Consider the following 14,021-nt stretch of genomic DNA (forward strand, 5'->3'; position numbering starts at 1 on the left):
TAATGGAAAAATATAGTGGGTTTCCTCTCTATGACTGTGTAAAAATGACCATATGTTTGACATTCAATAGCCAATGATTAATAAATCAATGTGCTCCAGTGGTGTCGTTAAACAAAACAAGCTTCTTGTTTACACATTAGCATTTGGCTACTTTGGCAATGTACAGGGTGAGTTGTGGCTGCCTTGTTTGAACATCGCGGTGTACATTAGAGAAAGAAGCTCCCACAGAAAGTCGTTTCCTATTCATTTTGGTTAAAACCTGATCTAAAAGAATGCAGAGGTGTATTAGAAATAAGCTATGTAAGAAAAGCCATTAACCTTTTTATGTCGTTTTGTTTTGACATGTGTAAATAGCGGCAGATTATGAGTCAGTCATATGCACGGCTACGTAAACAATTACCTGAGAAAGCAAACCCCACGGAATGCTGGGATACTAACGAGAAACGCCAATTTTAGCCCATCTTCGAGGCATCAGGAATTAATTGAGGCAATTAGTTTAGAATTTGACGAATCCTTACCCCCGTCTGCAATACGTACTCACGACATATTGATAAATTGTCTTGTTTTTATAATATGTTTTCCCCTGCTTTTTCTTTTCCTTTCTTTGCAATACGCCACACGCAGAAGTTTTGTCTACGCATTCCTACTTGAGCGGGTCTTGGTTTATATTCTCCACCAGCGTATATTACAAGAAACATAGAAAGGCAATTTACATTTATTCCTGGTTATTCTGTGAAATGTACAAATTAGACAGATTTTCACTTTTGACGTCCGTTTCACTTCTGTGTGGTCCTCTCTCTCCCCGGCATCTGACCAAACAGAGAATTTCAATTTCAAGAAGTTAACTGGAAATTTGATAGACTGTATACTCTGAATATAAATATTGCAGTTTTGTTGCCTTTCTTCTGGAACGTGTTTTCTTTTTCTTCTTTTTTTCTTTCTTTTTCTTCTTTTTTTTTTTTTTTGTCTGTGCTTTCTTCTTTGGTGTCCATTTGCTCCAGTGTAGTCTGTTTAGATGTGAATCGTACAATTTCAGTCCAAATGAGATTGGTAAATTGCTTTTTGACGATAGATTAAAAAGAAAAAAGTTCTGATGAACAGTTGTTTAAATCATTACCAATTTAGATTCTTTTCTGGTTTCTTTTTCTGAAAATTTGTCTTATCAAAATTGAATAAAACACTTTAAAAAGATTTAATTTAATGGCGTCAAACATATGGTTATGGATCACTCAGATATTGAGAGGAAACCCGCTGTCACCACTTCATGGGCTACTCTTTTTGATTAGCAGCAAGGGATCTTTTATATGCACCATCCCACAGACAGGATAATACATACCACAGCCTTTGTTGCACCAGCTGTGGAGCACTGGCTGGAACGAGAAATAGCCCAGTAGGAACACTAATGGGGATCGATCCTAGATCGATTGCGCATCAGGCGAGCATTGTACCACTGAGTTACGTTCCACCCCCCTCCCCCCTTTTCATTGACTAGAGTCATTTTTGCCACTAAAATTAAGTATTAAATACATTGTGTTATATATGGGCATATAAAACTAATTGAAAGTTATTTAGAATACTAATGTCTGTATGGCCAATGTGTTTGTGGTTTACAGCAGTCACTTCATTTTGCTTCATAATATATAGAGGATTCGTCTGCCGAGACAAATACCGATTAACTAGACGAGGTTGATATTTTACATATTAAAAAACATGAGTAGTGAATTCTATTTATCCTAAAACACTTCTAAAATAATATTTTAATTCAATTTTTAGTAAATCACAGTACTAAAGTTGCCGTCATCGGTAATATGACATCATCAAGATTAGCACAAATTAGTTTAGCATTTTAACTAAATCTTTGAAAAAGTTACGCTCAGGTATACAGGACTTGTTGGCTTGTAAGCAAATGACCCATCCGCAGCAACACATTACCTAGAGATCTTGCAAATTTGCATACCATTATTAACCGGGTTAATACACTAAAATTATCACATGGGTTCGACATTGGATATAATGATAAGTTGTAGGATAAATAGTTTTTTCTTCATTACAAAATTACTGGAAGGTAAATTTCGGTTGGGCTACTAGCTACAAACATTAGAAGACAACACACACCTTATTTGTTCAGATACTGATATTCTAAAGAGGAAAATATCTTAAATATGTAATTTTAGTCATCATAAAGGATCCGATAGTCGTAAACATGTCACAACAACCGAGGACCATCCCTGTAATCAGTGTAAAAAATATGTTTGCCTTTTACAGCTTTATGCCATTAAATTACACACCACTTACACTGTCATGGCTAACTCTGGGTTAGCCGAATATTTCTCCAAATTATCTATTAAACTTCAAACATTGCAGAGACCCAGTAATATTGTAAAAAAAATGTCAATAGTCTTATTCAGCTTACTGTGCTAGCACAACAAATATGCTTTGAACCAAGAATGTATAGTATAGTATATTTCCTTGAAAATAATTAAAATGTTAATTTCAGGAACATTTTATTAGCCAAAGAGCAAATATTGTAGCCACTTTGTTTACTAGGATGGGACGTAGCCTGATGCACGGTTGGTCTAGGATCGATCCCCGTCGGTGGCCCCATTGGGCTATTTATCGTTCAGCCAGTACATCACGACTGGTCTATCAAAGGCTGTGGTATTTGCTATCCTGTCTATGGGATGGTGCATATAAAAGATCCCTTGCTACTAATGGAAAAATGTAGCGGGTTTCCTCTCTATAACTGTGTCAAAATTACCATATGTTTGACATCCAATAACCAAGAATGGGGTTACAAGTAGCCCATGCAAGGATAGCATTACGCATATCCGGCAAGGGAGAGAATTCTGCAGTGTGAAGGTTGAATAGCATATTTGTTGTGCTAGCACTAGGTAAGTATGAATAATAATGAAAATGAGAAACAAATTTTCTAATTATTACATGAAATTATTTTGCCAAATTAAAATAATTGGCATGGTGCTAGCGCTGACTGTCTTGCTAAAACCTATAAATTAGCTCCAAATGTATTTTACAGGAAAAGAGCAACACATGTGTATAAAAATCAGCATTGAGTTCTTACAGAATTGAGTTTACACTACTGCCACCATTACTGAATCATCTGAGATCTCCGTATTATAGATATATCACCATCATCCAGTCTTGTCCATCCCACCCCAGTAAACCACCCCACCCCACCCCACCCCACCCCACCCCACCTAATGTCTTGGTGAATCTCATTGCATCTCACCCTCTTACATCCCACCCCACCATCCCTAAACACTCCCCAACCCCCAACCCCCCAATCTCATAACAGAGACTAAGAACATCATTGAGTTGTTACAGAATGGTGTTTACTGCCACCATTGCCAAACTCTGTGAGCCTTCTTTCTTAACTTGCTCTCTCACATCCACCCACCCACCCACCCCACCCTGATCCTTCCTGTCAGAGAACTTTTTTTTTTTATACTGCCGCCATTATTAGAACCCATGATATCTGCTTTATGTCTCACCCTCTTCCCCTCTCACCCCACTCCACCCTGATCCTTCCTGTTGGAGAATCATGTTTACACTGCTGTCACTGTTGTAAAAAAAGCAACCTATGTTACATCTCACCCTTTCTTATCCATACTCCACCCTGATACCTTCCTGATTTTAGACAAGTGTCATTTGAAATGGAGAACAACATTGGGTTGTTATAAGATTTGTGTTTACACTTCTGCCACCATTGTGGAACCCCATGAAACAACCTTTACAAGGACATCTCAACCAATAAAGCTGACAAATACACTGGGCAGTGTACATTACACCGTGTCATTGACAACAATGACAATACTGCCTGTGATGTGTAACATAGAAAATGTGTACCCGATCGTCACTGAATACAAAGAACGAGGGACGCAGCTTACAGATTTAGCATCCGGATAACCAAATATGATTATCATTTCATAAATGATTGAAAGGAATTGAGTGGAGCAGTAAGGAGGGTGTTTGATGTGGGTGTCTTATTATCAGTAGTCAATGTCTGGGTGTGGGATATCTGTCGTAGATTACACCTTACTGTTGTACATTACATGGTGCTGTTTGCTGAGCTACTTGAAAACGACACACTCCAGGGAACTCAATAAGTGGCCAGTTATTTACCTGAACTGATGGTTGGGAGGGAGGTAGCTGGTTTGTTGGATGGTGGTGGTGGTGGTGGGGGTTACAAGGGTGGGAAATAGGTTTGTTGGGGGGAGCCATTAGTGTGTGTGGTAGTGGTGGTGGTGGTGGTGGTGTTTATGAGTTCGTTTCAGAATGGATCTCACTTGTTGGGGTGAACACTTTTTATTGTGTGAATAGTGCAAATGTACTGGATAAATTTCATTAGTAGAGATTTTCCAAGACTGACATTAATTTTCTATTCCAAATGTGTGTTTTTTACTATTGTATCAGAGGCTGTGGTATATGTTAAAATGGTTAAAAATGGTACAAGATTTTTTTTTGTGTGTGTGATCTTCCCCCTGGTGGGTTTCAGTAACAATCACTAAACTGGTAGGATGATTTTCCCATTGCAACCAGTACTACATGACTTGTTTTACATCCTGGTATGTGCTGTCCTGTGTTTGAAAAATACATATAACAGCCTTCTGAGAAATGGAAATTGGCATAAACCGTTTTTGAGTTACACAAACACAAATTCCTCGCTCCCGCCAGTGCACCATGACTGGTACATCAAAGGCCGTGGTATGTGCTATCCTGTCTATGGGATGGAGCATATAAAAGATCCCTTGCTGTTAATCGAAAAGAGTAGCCCATGAAATGGCGACAGTGAGTTTCCTCCCTCAATATCTGTGTGGTCCGTAACCATATGTCTGACGCCATGTAACCATAAATAAAATGTGTTGAGTGCGTCGTTAAATAAAACATTTCCTTCCTTTCCTTGCAGACGCAAATTCAGATAATCTATTTAATGTTTCCATTTATAAGCTGTCCTGATGAAGCAACTAAATGATGTCCTAAATTTTAATACGCAAACAAAACATTTATCACACAAAGTTAGACTTACACGATTGACATGTAATCAAAACTATTGTTCTTGCAGTTTTCAGAAACCAGGATAAGTGTATATCAAAATTATCTGTTGCTAGCTGGATGGAGTAACATAACATAACTGTATATCCATGTTTGGCAAATGTAGAAAATAATCTCCTCAAAATCCACCTTTATGAAATGATTTCTACCAAATTTGCCCTTGCAAAACAACTGTCTAAACTTCACCCATATATTCTTCAAATGCAATTCTAATTTCCTGGATCCCCACCAGATCCCCACCAGATCCTCCCTTGAAATCTTGAGTCTCCTCTGATAACCACCCTTGGGAATTTTGCTTCTTTGTTCCCTGCAGTCTGGAAAGACGACGTTGTCGACGGCAACTTATTAAACGAGTTGAGAGGTTTTTCACATGTGAGAAAATGTATTCATAATTCTGAACAGACACCTTGCTCAATGCTGAAAGGACAAACACAAGTGAACAAATGGTAGTTTTTTGCTGCGTTTGCTTTTGGTCTTAGTTTGATTGCCGAGTCTGAATGAAGAGAAAAAGAAAATATGAAATTTGACACACACATTTCTATGGGGATTTGAATAATATGAAAATGATATGATTACCAAATCCGTCTGCAGATGTTTGTGCAATAGATGAGAGGGCGTGACACAATGATTGGTGAAATATATGCATTGTGCGACCCCCCAGAATGATTCACTGTCTATTGCGATCGGAGAGGAAAACCAAATTACACTTTCAAGTACTTTTTTTTTTTGAACTGTTGAAACTTTTTAAGTATTGGTGATAAAAGTGTGATATTAAAGACGTGCATTGTACGATGAAAAACAACTTGAGTTTTGTCAGCGAAAAGACGACAGATGCAAGTTTAAAAATCCCCCAGCGTCGTCGTCAGTTACATAAGTGTCGTTCTTTTCACCGTGGACACTGGGAATTGGCTGCCATGGACCCGGAGTGGGTCTGGGTACACTGATACGTACTTGAGAAAGTGTGTGTTATTTTATTCTCCCTAGTTATAAAATATTAATCACTTGGGTGGGTATTCAGGGTTTTGTTACACGGAAACACATTAACTATTTAAACTGTGTTGCTTGTGTGGGCTGTGAAATAAATAGACATTGATGGATGGACGGATGGATGGATGGATGGATGGCTGGATGGGCAGATGGATGGATGGATGAATGAACCAAATAGAGATGGATGCATCATATAAGAAAGAAAGGACAAACACCCAGATGGACAGATGGAAGGATGGATGGATAGACAGATATATGAATATGAAAAGATATGAATGGTGATCACTATTTTTTAATTAATAATGAGACTATTACAGAGACAGACAGACAGATGGACAGACACAGACAGATACATGGACAGACATATTGTCTGACAGACAGACAGATATATGGACAGACAGACAGACAGAGATACAGACAGACAGACAGAGAGACACCAAGTCTATTGATTTACCTCAGCATGTTTTTCATGATTTTTCAATTCAGTCGGGACTGTGAATTATGACAGGAAACCAAAACAGTGTGATTAAGATATTAAAATATTCGCCTGTAGATGTCCTGCTAGAAGTGACATCTGTTGTCTGGTAGATACTGAAATTGGTGCCATTATCCGAAACCCATCTGCCGAACAATAACAGTGATTTCAACTTATCAAAAACGGGGATTCAAATATTACTGCATTTACTGTCAGCTAAACAATACCACTTTTACAATAAGTCACTTTTTATTGAGGAAGAGCCGAGAATTTATACAGCAATTGAGTCTATTTTTCGATATGGAATACACCATTCATCATAAACGGTTTGTGTTGCCACGGTAACAAATAACACGTCTGGGAGACGTGCCAGTTTTATGACAATAAAAGTAAAAAGACGGGTTATTTGAGAAATATTAGAGATATTTACGTGGCTCGTTATTTTATGTAATTGAGATTATTATGAGCTTTCGATATGATTGTGGTTTTATTGGTGCCGGCCAACATGCTGTAATCAGCGCACTTTACATCGGCGACCTTGACGGCTTCCAGGAGCGGGACGTAGCCCAGTGGTAAAGCGCTCGCTCAATGCACGGTCAGTCTGGGATCGATCCCATTAGACTATTTCTCGTTCCAGCCAGTGCACCACTGGTATATCAAAGGCCATGGTATTTGTTATCCTGTCTGTGGGATGGTGCATATAAAAGATCCCTTGCTGCTTATCGAAAAGAGTAGGCATGAAGTGGTGACAGCGAGTTTCCTCTCTCAATATCTCTGTGGTCCGTAACCATATGCCTGATGCCATATAACTGTAAATAAAATGTGTTGAGTGCGTCGTTAAATAAAATATTTCTTCTTCTTTTACATCGGTGACCGTGATGGCTTCCTGGTTTAATGCCCAGTTAGGGCAGGACGTAGCCCAGTCAGTGGTAATGCGCTTACTTGATGCACGGTCAGTTTAGGATCAATCCCCATCGGAGGGCCCTTTGGGATTTTTATCATTCTAGCCAGTGCACCATGACTGGTATATCAAAGGCTGTGGTATGTGCTATCCTGTCTGTGGGATGGTGCATATAAAAGATCCCTTACAACTCATGAAAAATGTTTTTTGACATCCAATAGCCAGTGATGAATAAATCAAACAAACTTTTTAATGCCAAGTTGGATGTAACACAAACATAGACGTGAGAAGCGCAATAGTAGACGGATGTATCGGTTGTTTTGAGATTATGCCCTGGCTCCCCCTAAAGTAAAATGTGAAAGGTCTTAAAGGCATACTGTCTCTTTTAATGAATAATAAATAAAAATTGTATTAATTTTTACAGACCAAATCTAGCTATTGCATCACTTTAACTACATCATGATGGAGTAAAATCCATGTCAACCCTCTCAGCAATGTTAGTGTTTGAATTATGGACCATTGCAATAATTCAATTATTTTTACAAAATATCGTTAATAAGTTGAGTATGGTGGTTGCGTAGATGGTTGAATAAAGTACCGTACATTTAGAGACAAATCAAATATATATATATTTAAGTAATACTTTGTTAAGCCATGTGACAGGTCAGTGGTCTGTAACAATATGCCTTTAATTTATAATTAAATGCCCCCTCCTCCAGACAAACTAAGCACCTATCGACTTGAATGCCAATGGTTTAACCACTAGTCCTTAGTACTCGCCGGAGGCGCAATCAGTCATGGGATCAGAATTACCAAAATGTTTCGGTCAGAGCTTATAGAAATTATTCCAGCCAGTGCACCATGACTGATATGTCAAAGGCCATCCTGTCTGTGGGATAGTGCATATAAGAGATCCCTTGTTGCATAAGAAAAACAAAAAATGTAGCCGGTTTCCTCTGATGACTACGAGTCAGAATTACCAAATGTTTCGGTCAGAGCTTATAGAAATTATTCCAGCCAGTGCACCACGACTGATATATCAAAGGCCATGGTATGTGCCATCCTTCTGTGGGATGGTGCATATAAGAGATCCCTTGCTGCATTAGGAAAAATGTAACGGGTTTCCTGTGATGACTATGAGTCAGAAATACCAAATGTTTGACATCCAATAGCTGATGATTAATCAATCAATGTGCTCTAGTGGTGTCATTAAACAAAAGAAACAAACTGCTTGCTGTGTGTCTCTAAGTCTTATTGATAGAACAGTATGCTAGACACAAAAGTGTCATCAAATTTCTTTTTTAATTTTGCTATCAAATTTTAACCATTGTATTTTGTTATTACAGGAAGCGCCCTCGCTGATGACACCACCGACTCCATCATTGCCAATGACAATGACGTCCACGTCTGTGAGAAATGCTGTGCGGAATTCCTCGACCCCAAACACTTTGTGTCCCACCAGAAGACGTGCATGGAGAAGCGGGTCGTCGTGATGTTTGACGACGATGACCGGCCACCGAAACATGTCGTCGCGGACGACGCGGGGGAGAAGTCCCCCCTGAACCCTCCACCCTATGATGAGGATGATGAGGACGACGACATGTCTGACGGGGAGAGCAACATCAACATCAATGACGAGATCGCCAACAATGCCATTGCCAACATGGACGTCTCGGAGGATGAGTTTGGCGAGCTGAGTGGGGGGAAGGGGGAGGGTGAGGAGGATCTGTCCAATGAGGAGGAGGGGGAGGAGGAGGATTACGTGGATGGGAAGAAGGACCCCGGGATGATGATGATGGGTCAGTCCAAGCTGGACCTCATGTCTCAGCTGCCCCACCTTTTCCTGCCCAACAACAACAACGTCACCATTGAGCCGTTGCCCGCCACGAAGGCCGCGGTGGCGCAGTTTGCCGAGAACAACATGATGCCGCAGGATGTTGCCGTGATGAGCGCGACATTGTACAACCTGCAGCAGCAGCAGCTGGTCCAGCTACAGCTCATACAGCAGCTGCAGCAGCAGCTCATGAGCGGCATGACCCCATCGCCAGCCGCCATGATGATGTTGAACGCGGCACACAACAGACTCCCCCCTACAGTGTCCACACCCCCGACACCGAAAGTGGACACTCCCAAAACACCAGAGCCTGCTGGGAAGGAAGGCGAGGAATTGTTGTCCATGCAGAAGGAAGTCAGCAACAGCGGTGATGGTGTCGTCAAAAGCACATCGCCACCAGTGGTTTCATCTACTCCACTGTCATCATCATTGTCATCATCATCAGCATTGTCATCGGCAGGGACAGTGGCGCTTAGTAAACTTCCGAAAGAGACGGCGCTTCCAGCCACGGCAGTTCTACCTCCCACGCCGAACTCTCCCGAGATCAGACACAGAGGAACAAGTAAGTTTTACTTTTTACATTTCATTTTATTTACAAAGAAAATATTTGGAATATTAATGTTGATGGTGATATTTTTGTTTTTAGAAAGGCATTTTTTTTAAATGACAGACCCTAGTGTTGTGGTGATATTTTAGTTTTTAAAAACGTATTTATTTAAAGTGACCGAGCCTAGTTTTTAAATATTACAATATATTTTTCACTATTAGAGCCATTTTTGATAATTGAATTGACTTTAGTTACATTTTGTTGTTTAGATTATCCATTTCGATACACCTGAAGTGTTTTTGATCTTCCTGGTGTTTTTAATAACACAAAATGCATTTTTCTTATTATTAAAAATGCATATTATTGTGAGAAATAATGGTTATGAGTACCAGCTGTACTGATTTGTAATATTTTGTAATATATGAAACATCTTTCTATTGTAATATGTCTTATAATAATTAATTTGTAATTGAGAAAACAAAACTTCATCTAATGTGATACAGACAATAATTGAGAAATTAAAATAAATTTTTAGCTCTATGGATAAAATTAAATTTAAGATTTAACTCTTCTGGAATATTTAAAAAAAAAAAGAGGTTTTTTTTCTTTTTTTTCTAAGGATCTTATATGTGAAATGAAATATTTCTTTAATTGAATAATCTGAGATATTAGCTGTAAGTCAAATGGATTTTCTTTGCTTAATCAAACATTATTTGGTTATTAGCCGACATGAGATATGGGTTTTTTTCAATCACTGAGACATAGAATTTAAATGAATTACAAGAAGGTGAAATGATAACGGAATTGAATATGTCAGGATTCAGTTTGTATAACATCTCCGGAGAATAAACATTGAAAAAAAACCCAGACACAAAAAAACAAAATCCCCACACATAAAGATGTTGTTCTTTTAAAGGGACATTCCTGAGTTTGTTGTAATTTTTAAGATGTTATCGACAGAGACTGTGTTTCAACTGTAATTACATATCAAATATATTTTTCTGCATAAAATATTAGTGGCTGTATATTAAACATGTTTCTGATCATTCTAATATTTGTACTAGGTTAAATTTAATTTGATTTCCTGAACAATTGTTTTATCGTACATACAAAAGTATTTGAAGACAAAATCCAGTTTGGACTTCATACAAATATTAAGACGACCAGAAACACATTGAATATACAGACACTGATATTCTAAACAAGAAAATATATTTAATATGTAACTTTAATCATTGAACTATTTTATTATTTGGAAACATCTTACAATGCAGCAAACTCGGAATGTCCCTTTAAAACGGCTTAGCATGAATTCTTATTGATGCGTAAACACCAAACAAGTATGAAACTGAATCATCCTTCAACGTGGAGTTTTTTTTTTTTTTTTTTTTCACTTTACAGAAGACAAAAATGTTTTATATTGTTCATAATATACATCACACAATTTGATATGTCTGCCTGCATAATGTAAATACTGGATTGCAGGATCGAAAAAAGATTAGCATTTTTTTTTTAAAACAAGTAGCATTTACAGTCATAGCTATATTATATAGTCACATATGGAGGTGGCTGTTTAATACATGTCTCATTTGGCAAAATGAAGTGGTCTCTTAATACAGGTGGTTGCTTACTCAAGGTGGCCTGTGGAGCAGGTTTGACAGTTTGTTTCAAGAATGTTTTATTTATTTGATTTTGCATAAGCTATAGTGGAAACATTATTCAGAAGAAATCCTGGTTGGAGATTCATGAATTTATTATCAGTGAAAATGTTTAGTTGTCACATAACGGATTAAAAATTTAAATTATTTATTGCATGTATTATGTCTGGTAGTTGTGAAAGAAAGTGTAGGTTATAAATTTAACACATACCTATATGTTAATAATGTTAATGACAAATTGATGTTTAAAAAATAAAATAATCATTTTTATTTTTTTCCCCTCCCATCCCAACCAATATCCTATGACTGGTCTATCAAAGGCCGTAATATGTGCTATCCTCTCTGTGGAAAAGTGCATATAAAAGATCCCTTGCTGCTAATATGAAAAATGTAGTGAGTTTTTTCTGATGACTGTGTCATAATTATTAAATGTTTTACATCCAATATCTAATGATCAGTGAATCGATGACCTGTTATGCACTCAACATATTTTATTTATGGTTAAATATAATTACATGTTGTTGTTTTTTTCCTTCGTGCCTAAATCCAGTATTTTGTGTGTTGCCTTAATGAGTCAGATTTTTACCATTTTAAAGAAGGAAGGAAGAAAATAATAATTATTATACTTTTTTTTTTTGTATGGTTATATGGCGTCAGACATGGTTAAGGACCACACAGATATTGAAGGAGGAAACCCACTTTCGCCACTTCATTGGCTACTCTTTTCGATTAGCAGCAAGGGATCTTTTATCTGCACCATCCCATAGACAGGCTAGCACATACCACGGCCTTTGACATACCAGTCGTGGTGCACTGGCTGGAGCGAGAAATTGTTAAATAAAACAACACTTTAACTTTTTAAGAATCCTTGGCTACAGTGAACTAAATCATGTTATATATTACACTCATTTGCTAATTACAATTTTAAAAATGCAAAATTGACATATATTTTAACTGACAAATATTAAGTTACAAGCCACAAAATGAATTGACAAAACGTTAAGAATACACCATGGAGAAATAATATACTTTAACTTTTAAACCCAGAACACAAACTACTTCATGCTATGTTACAAGAACAATATTTAAGATGAAATCATAAAACAATGTTGGGACTGATTTACCCAGTGCCACATAAACCCACAGAGGATTTCTTTTTCTTTTCTGTTTCTGACAAAACAACAACAATTCGATGATTGAATTGAAAAGTTCCGTAAATCCGACTCTGACTTCCTGTTCACGATCTCGTCATGCGTGTTAACTTAACCTAATCCGTTTCTTACAAACGTGGCATTCATTTGTAATACGGTGTGTTTGTCGTGTGTATTAAAACATTCACTCGCATAAGTAATGTTTATTCGCTCCACAGTACGAGCCTGGTCGAGAATGGCCGACATGTTGGAAGATCAAACACTGCGGTCGTGTTGACTTGATGATTCTCACTGGACAAGTCAAACAGTGACGAGTTTATTTAAGTAGAAAAAAGTTAATCTCGTGTTCCTAATGGCTGATTGGGCATGGCCATTTAAGTTGCCTGCGCTTGGATGTTGGACCAACTTATTGGCTGGGGTGGTTAGATTTTAAGATGGGATAAAGCGCGGGATGGGAACGTAAGGCTGGTAGACAAATATGATTTATGGTTTTTCGAGATTTCGCAAAACTGGTCACTTTGTTTGCTGTGCTTTTGATGTCCGCATTGGTATAGGATGGTTAATTGTTAAAGAGCTTGGGATATTTAGGGAGGATTCATCTAGATGTAAGAATTAACTGGTTGTGATGGCCGTATATCAAAGGTTAAACATGTTGGGGTTTTAACGACACAGCTACAGGACATCCACTTACTAATAATCAGCTTCTTCTTCTTTTCGTTCGCTTGTTGACTATATGTCAAGGCCAACAGTGACTATGAATGATGTTCTCTGTAGATCACTTCTTGTGCCATACAGCTTCTTCTGGAGAGTCGTTGTAGTTGTCCAGGTAGTCTCCCTCAGCTTTAATAATCAGCTATTGGATGTCAATCATTTTGGTAATCTGACAATTTAGAGAAGAGAACATTTTTCCAATAGTAGCTAGGGATCTTTTGTATGCACCATCCCACAGACAGGATAGCACATTCCACGGCCTTTGAATGCTCACCTACAGTTCCTTTAAGCTTGTCTACAGCTCTTTTAAGCTATTAACTTATGTAACAAATAAACACAACTTAAACAGCAACCCCCCCCCCCCCCCCCCAACTTCCATTAGTAAAGCTCCTGACCAACAGCATTTCTTATTGGGCATCTCATATCACAGCTGTATGAGGCAATGACTGTCATAAAAGTTGTTAATTTTGAGCCCTGTGTTAGACCCCAAATAGCAGTAGTTTAAACTCTATAGAAGTAATCAACCGTTTTTTTTTTTTTTTTTTTTTTTTTTTTTTTCTTCTTCTTTTTTTTCTTTCTTTCTTTCGTTTTTTTTGCCTCAAAAATCAAATGATATACAGCTAACAGCTTAAAAGGCATGCTCAAGTATGACAGTGAATTACATTTAATATAAAACATGAATGTCAA

General features: G+C 37.8%; 1 protein-coding gene across 2 annotated transcripts in view; it reads left to right on the plus strand.

The window, feature by feature from the left end:
• The window catches only part of LOC121388207 (sal-like protein 3), a 75,238-nt gene that overhangs the window by 18,594 nt on the left and 42,623 nt on the right, over positions 1-14,021 (plus strand). For both annotated transcript variants that reach the window (XM_041519477.1, XM_041519478.1), the window contains exon 2: positions 8,780-9,829. In XM_041519477.1, the coding sequence (XP_041375411.1) occupies positions 8,780-9,829 (1,050 nt within the window). The remainder of the gene's footprint in view (positions 1-8,779; positions 9,830-14,021) is intronic.

This window comes from Gigantopelta aegis, chromosome 14 (genome assembly GCF_016097555.1).
Source record: "Gigantopelta aegis isolate Gae_Host chromosome 14, Gae_host_genome, whole genome shotgun sequence".
Taxonomy (NCBI): domain Eukaryota; kingdom Metazoa; phylum Mollusca; class Gastropoda; order Neomphalida; family Peltospiridae; genus Gigantopelta; species Gigantopelta aegis.